The following is a 7,500-nucleotide window of genomic DNA, read 5'->3' as shown; positions in this document are numbered from 1 at the left end:
AGGGGGTGTAAAGAGTATATTAGTTTTACTGGGATTCAGAAGGACTGAGACTTCTCACTCATGTTTATGTTTAGGGGGTGTAAAGAGTATATTAGCTTTATTGGGATTCAGAAGGACTGAGGCTTCTCATGGTTATGTTTAGGGGGTGTAAAGGGTATATTAGCTTTATTGGGATTCAGAAGGACTGAGGCTTCTCATGGTTATGTTTAGGGGGTGTAAAGGGTATATTAGCTTTATTGGGATTCAGAAGGACTGAGGCTTCTCATGGTTATGTTTAGGGGGTGTAAAGGGTATATTAGCTTTATTGGGATTCAGAAGGACTGAGGCTTCTCATGGTTATGTTTAGGGGGTGTAAAGGGTATATTAGCTTTATTGGGATTCAGAAGGACTGAGGCTTCTCATGTTTATGTTTAGGGGGTGTAAAGGGTATATTAGCTTTATTGGGATTCAGAAGGACTGAGACTTCTCACTCATGTTTATGTTTAGGGGGTGTAAAGGGTATATTAGCTTTATTGGGATTCAGAAGGACTGAGGTTTCTTGTTGCCATATATTTCAGGCATCTTTCACACTGGTATTTGCCTTTTTACTCTTACACCTTATTGCCCACACGGACATGAAACCCAAACATGAGATAGAACATACACTTAAACAATTTTCTAATTTACTCCTATTATCAACTTTGCTTCATTCTCTTGGTATCCTTTGTTGAAGGAACATCAATGTACTACTGGAAACTAGCTGAGCACATCAGGTGAGCCAATCACAAGAGGCATATACGTGCAGCCACCAATCAGCAGTTAGCTCCCATTAATGCATCACTGCTCTTGAGCCTACTTACACATGCTTTTCAACAAAGGATACCAATAGAACAAAGCATGATATATAATTGTAGTGAATTGGAAAATTGTTTACAATTCTATGCTATATCTGAATCATGAAAGGGAATTTTTTACTCTCACATCCCTTTAACCCACAAAGAATATGTAAATATGGTATGTGATGGTTACTCATTAGATGGTTACTAATGACCTACAGACATCTCTTAATTATAAACATCCACCAGGTGCCTTGCATAGATTTTCACAAGAATTAATTAAATAGTTTATCAATCATAATGTTTATTTCCCTTTTTTATATCATGGGATCTATCTAAATAATTCCACAATTTCCTCATTTGCTGGAAATGTTTTATTCAAGTAACTGTTAGCTGCAGGATCAGCACATATGTTTCTAATATGAACCGTCAATTCTTGGGGTGATGTATTAATGATTCACAAAATATATAATCTGATTTCCATGTTTTTTAGCTGTAATTAGTAACAAAGACTTTATATTTATATAAAATGGTTTTTATTGACAATCAGACTCAGTGAAGCAGTTACAGATGGTCTTTGGTGCCCATACTGTGATGTTTACAGCTGCCAGAACAGGTAACGTGTATTACAGGTTTAGAAATAGCCGTGGCTCAGTGCAGCCACCAGAACAGCAGTAAACTTCTCCCAAGCCGCCTGGGCATCAGGGGAGAAAGCAGCTCCCAGCTTTAAGGCAACAACGACCACGAGAACCTCTCCAAAGCGCTGTGACCAGAAGAAAAAACACTGATTATCTACTGTTGTTTCCATGTAGTAGCTAAATAGAAATCATTACAGAGATGCTGTGACAGACACAGGACAAAGGGACAAGCCTGAAACATCACACAGAAGACAACACAGTATTTCTACTAAATCTGTAGCTGAGGGAGTGTCTGCGAGTTGGGCTACTGAGTGTCAGCTACAAGAGTGAGAAGAAAGATCAGAAGCTGATACCAACTAAATGTTTGTGCTGGTTAGTTTGGGAATTTATTGCTGAGTATACCAGCCTGAGATAGACAGAGACTATGTGAGTGTGTGTCAGTGTGTTAGAGAGTGTGAGTCTGTGTGAGAGAGTGTGTGAGATACAGAGTATATGAGTGTGTGTCAGTGTGTTAGAGAGTGTGAGTCTGTGTGAGAGAGTGTGTGAGATACAGAGTATATGAGTGTGTGTCAGTGTGTTAGAGAGTGTGAGTCTGTGTGTGAGATACAGAGTATATGAGTGTGTGTCAGTGTGTTAGAGAGTGTGAGTCTGTGTGAGAGAGTGTGTGAGATACAGAGTATGTGAGTGTGTGTCAGTGTGTTAGAGAGTGTGAGTTTGTGTGAGAGAGTGTGTGAGATACAGAGTATATGAGTGTGTGTCAGTGTGTTAGAGAGTGTGAGTCTGTGTGAGAGTGTGTGAGATACAGAGTATGTGAGTCTGTGTGAGATACAGAGTATGTGAGTGTGTGTTAGAGAGCGTGAGCGTGTGAGAGTGTGTGAGATACAGAGTATATGAGTGTGTGTCAGTGTGTTAGAGAGCGTGAGCGTGTGAGAGTGTGTGAGATATAGAGTATGTGAGTCTGTGTCAGTGTGTTAGAGAGCGTGAGAGTAAGTGTGATTGTGTGTGTGAGAGAGTATGTGAGTGTGTGTCAGTGTGTTAGAGAGTGTGAGAGTAAGTGTGATTGTGTGTGTGAGAGAGTATGTGTGTGTGTTAGTGTGTTAGAGAGTGTGAGTGTGTTAGAGAGTGTGAGTGTGTGTTAGTGTGTTAGAGAGTGTGAGTGTGTTAGAGAGAGTGAGTGTGTGTTAGTGTGTTAGAGAGTGTGAGTGTGTTAGAGAGTGTGAGTGTGTGTGTTAGTGTGTTAGAGAGTGTGAGTGTGTTAGAGAGAGTGAGTGTGTGTTAGTGTGTTAGAGAGTGTGTGTGTGTGTTAGTGTGTTAGAGAGTGTGAGTGTGGGTTAATGTGTTAGAGAGTGTGTGTGTGTTAGTGTGTTAGAGAGTGTGAGTGTGTGTTAGTGTGTTAGTGAGTGTGAGTGTGTATGAGTGTGTTAGAGAGTGTGAGTGTGGGTTAATGTGTTAGAGAGTGTGTGTGTGTTAGTGTGTTAGAGAGTGTGAGTGTGTGTGAGTGTGTTAGTGAGTGTGTGTGAGTGTGTTAGAGAGTGTGAGTGTGTGTTAGTGTGTTAGAGAGTGTGAGTGTGTGCTAGTGTGTTAGAGAGTGTGTGTGTGTGTTAGTGTGTTAGAGAGTGTGAGTGTGTGTTAGTGTGTTAGTGAGTGTGAGTGTGTGTGAGTGTGTTAGTGAGTGTGAGTGAGTGTGAGTGTGTTAGAGAGTGTGAGTGTGTGTTAGTGTGTTAGTGAGTGTGTGTGTGTTAGTGTGTTAGAGAGTGTGAGTGTGTGTGAGTGTGTTAGAGAGTGTGAGTGTGTGTGAGTGTTTTAGAGAGTGTGAGTGTGTGTTAGTGTGTTAGAGAGTGTGAATATCTATGTGTGAGTTTGTGTTTATGTGCTACTATAAGTAATGTATAGTCTGCAAAACGTTTTTGCTGTGCTGGGCATAGGGTTCCTACCTCGGCCATGTTTTCCTGGACACTTATGAGTTATACATGTGCAGGGTGTGCTGAGAGGAACATGTCACTATTTGTGTGCGTCCAGGGTTTGCAATTCATGTTCCTACCTGCACACCCTGTAGTATGTATAACTCTTAAGTGTCCAGGAAAACATGGCAGAGGTGACAACCTTAGCTGTGCACAGTGCAAGAATGTTTGGTTTTGGCCTGAACTAAATGTGGCAACCATAGGTATCCTGGTGTTTCAGAAACCGAAGGTCCATCTATAGGTTGCCCTATGGGTCTATATATCAGGGTAATGGTCTATTACAGGGCATAAACAAGTACTTTATTCTTTGAGTGGACATAAAATCTAAGATAATTCATTTTAGGTCTTACCTTGAAGTTCTCAGGGTCCACATGGAGTTCCTCGGCGTGAGACTTGCTGAGCTTGGCCAGGAAGCCTTTCACATCATCCAGATGCTGGGTAGCTTGGCCAATAGCGCCCAGGACCTTCTTGCCGTGAGCCTGAACCTTGGCATTTCCAATAATGGCAGCAGCGTTTGAAAGGTTTCCAAAGCTGCTGAAATACCTCTGAGTCCAGGGGTAAACAATCAGCAGCCTGTACACAAAGGACACAATGTAAAGGAAAGTCTTTAGATATCTGATATGGAACCATTTTATAACAACATAAATAGTAAATTGAGGATGCAGCTAATAACATAGATTCCAATGAGAGTGAAGCTCTGACCACCAGCTCCCTTAGAGACTTAATATATCAAATGTACCTATGAGCAAGAAAAAACACATCATGTACCATATAAGGTCACCCATAGGCAATGTCTATACAGCTATGACTGGTGTATTATTGGCAGGTGAGGGCATCATGTACCATGTAAGGTCACCCATAAGCAATAAACAGCTATGACTGGTGTATTATTACCTGCTGAGGGCATCATGTACCATGTAAGGTCACCCATAGGCAATGTCTATACAGCTATGACTGGTGAATTATTAACTGCTGAGGGCATCATGTATCATGTAATGTCACCCATAGGCAATGTCTATACAGCTATGCCTGGTGTATTATTACCTGCTGAGGGCATCATTTACCATGTAAGGTCACCCATAGGCAATGTCTATACAGCTATGACTTGTGTATTATTAACTGCTGAGGGCATCATGTACCATGTAATGTCACCCATAGGCAATGTTTATACAGCTATTACTGGTGAATTATTAACTGCTGAGGGCATCATGTACCATGTAAGGTCACCCATAGGCAATGTCTATACAGCTACGACTGGTGTATTATTAGCAGCTGAGGGCATCATGTACCATGTAAGGTCACCCATAGGCAATATCTATACAGCTATGACTGGTGTATTATTAGCAGCTGAGGGCATCATATACCATGTAAGGTCACCCATAGGCAATGTCTATACAGCTATGACTGGTGAATTATTAGCAGCTGAGGGCATCATGTACCATGTAAGGTCACCCATAGGCAATGTCTATACAGCTATGACTGGTGTATTATTAGCAGCTGAGGGCATCATATACCATGTAAGGTCACCCATAGGCAATGTCTATACAGCTATGACTGGTGAATTATTACCTGCTGAGGGCATCATGTACCATGTAAGGTCACCCATAGGCAATGTCTATACAGCTATGACTGGTGTATTATTAGCAGCTGAGGGCATCATATACAATGTAAGGTCACCCATAGGCAATGTCTATACAGCTATGACTGGGGCTGGTGTATAAAATCTTTGGTTATTACCTGCTGAGGGCATCCCCGCCATCATGGGCAGCATCAAGCTTGCTCCACACGGCATTGATGGCGGCCTTCTCTTCAGCTGACCAGTGGACCATGGTGTCTGTTGATGAGGTTTGTGGTGAACTGACTGCGGCAAGAAGCAGGAGCCTGTTGGAACTATGGGCTGTCAGCCCTGATTTATAGTGGGTTTTACTGCGTCACACCCAAGGCACAATTGTGCTTGGTCATGTTTTGTGTGTCAGCCCCACCCCCGCTAACATGACGGGGGAAAAAAAACAGGCAGCAGATTATCTATTGTTAATTAGTTAGCAGCATTTTTAGATTCTGAGAAAGTTGAGATTAAATAAACCAATATACAACTCTGATAACTACATTGTTGTTTTATTGTTGCTTACAGTAGACACACAAAGTCAATATCAGATAAAAAATGTTATCAATATAGCAACACTGAGAGCATGTTCCTATACATAAAGATAATCACATTAACAGTATGTTCCTATACATAAAGATAATCACATTAACAGTATGTTCCTATACATATAAATAATCACATTAACAGTATGTTCCTATACATATAGATAATCACATTAACAGTATGTTCCTATACATATAGATAATCACATTAACAGTATGTTCCTATACATATAAATAATCACATTAACAGTATGTTCCTATACATATAGATAATCACATTAACAGTATGTTCCTATACATAAAGATAATCACATTAACAGTATGTTCCTATACATAAAGATAACCACATTAACAGTATGTTCCTATACATATAGATAATCACATTAACAGTATGTTCCTATACATATAGATAATCACATTAACAGTATGTTCCTATACATATAGATAATCACATTAACAGTATGTTCCTATACATAAAGATAATCACATTAACAGTATGTTCCTATACATATAGATAATCACATTAACAGTATGTTCCTATACATATAGATAATCACATTAACAGTATGTTCCTATACATAAAGATAACCACATTAACAGTATGTTCCACTTCCTATACATATAGATAATCACATTAACAGTATGTTCCTATACATAAAGATAATCACATTAACAGTATGTTCCTATACATAAAGATAACCACATTAACAGTATGTTCCTATACATATAGATAATCACATTAATAGCATGTTCCTATACATATAGATAATCACATTAACAGTATGCTCCTATACATATAGATAATCACATTAACAGTATGTTCCTATACATACAGATAATCACATTAACAGTATGTTCCTATACATATAGATAATCACATTAATAGTATGTTCCTATACATAAAGATAATCACATTAATAGTATGTTCCTATACATAAAGATAATCACATTAAGTGTCCCTTTAATTAAACTATTAACTCTTTGCACTAAGGTAGTATCATTTAACTTAATATTATTTATCGGTTACTATATACACATTTCTTTTTTTTCATAATAGCACCTGAACACTTCATTCTATACAAAACATGAAGGATCACGTCGGACAGAGAGAGACTCATGTGAAATGGTTATTAAATACACACACTAATATGTTTTGTTGCACTTATTTTGTTGAGCACAACTCACAAATGATTTTAGGACACACTATAAGAATCATAACACATTGTCATAATACAAAGAAGTATATTTTATTCATGTAAACCCCTGACACTTGCACTACAAATGTACCAAAATGAGCCATAAATGTATGAGTGGTATATATTAACTCCACTAATAATAAGCTTATGTAATATTACTTGGGTGAGGTATAAGATGCTTCTACAGATCTTGTTTATTATTATCTTAATATAGTATCAACTATTATTATTTCCTTTTTGGTATACACTATCATAGCCCATTTTAGACTAACCTTATTCTATCCATCTATGTATACATACTACTTCCTTATACCTAGACTATAATCATTCCCATAAATGTAATCAGATGCAAGGATTTCCTTCCAGTAAAAGAATTGATACATATCACAAGGATGCTGAAGATACAAAACGGATTGAAAAAACTTGTGACGTCGTAACAACGGACCACACAAGATTTCACAGCAATAAGGATGTTGCGCCTCATCCTTTTGATAAATCCGTTAAGGCGAAACGTGTCAAGGGTGAGAGTACTATGGGGCTACTTTATTAGTTTTAAACCAGTTCTCAGACCTGAACGTTAATAATAAATAATGCTGCTGGAAGACAAGCTACACTGCTGATAATGATATATATCGTCAGATAGAGGGGCCTATTTATGATTGTGCGAGCGGATATGATCCGATATATCAGATCATATCCGCTGCACATCAATAAATACCGACAGCATATGTTCTCGGCATTT

The 7,500-nt window shown here is 38.7% G+C and overlaps 1 protein-coding gene across 1 annotated transcript; it reads right to left on the bottom strand.

Annotated features, from left to right (window-relative positions):
- Nucleotides 1-1,328: 1,328 nt before the first annotated feature.
- Nucleotides 1,329-5,311, bottom strand: LOC128642074 (hemoglobin larval subunit beta-1-like). The gene is made up of 3 exons (XM_053694729.1): nt 5,152-5,311; nt 3,765-3,987; nt 1,329-1,578 (listed from the first exon to the last, which is right to left on the bottom strand). Exons 1-3 carry the CDS (start codon nt 5,241-5,243, stop codon nt 1,450-1,452), a joined length of 444 nt encoding a protein of 147 aa, XP_053550704.1. The 5' UTR covers nt 5,244-5,311; the 3' UTR covers nt 1,329-1,449.
- Nucleotides 5,312-7,500: the final 2,189 nt, after the last annotated feature.

Source organism: Bombina bombina, chromosome 11 (genome assembly GCF_027579735.1).
Source record: "Bombina bombina isolate aBomBom1 chromosome 11, aBomBom1.pri, whole genome shotgun sequence".
In the NCBI taxonomy this organism is placed as follows: domain Eukaryota; kingdom Metazoa; phylum Chordata; class Amphibia; order Anura; family Bombinatoridae; genus Bombina; species Bombina bombina.
The sequence above is the reverse complement of the archived record's forward strand: the minus strand, read 5'-3'. Positions and strand labels throughout refer to the sequence as shown.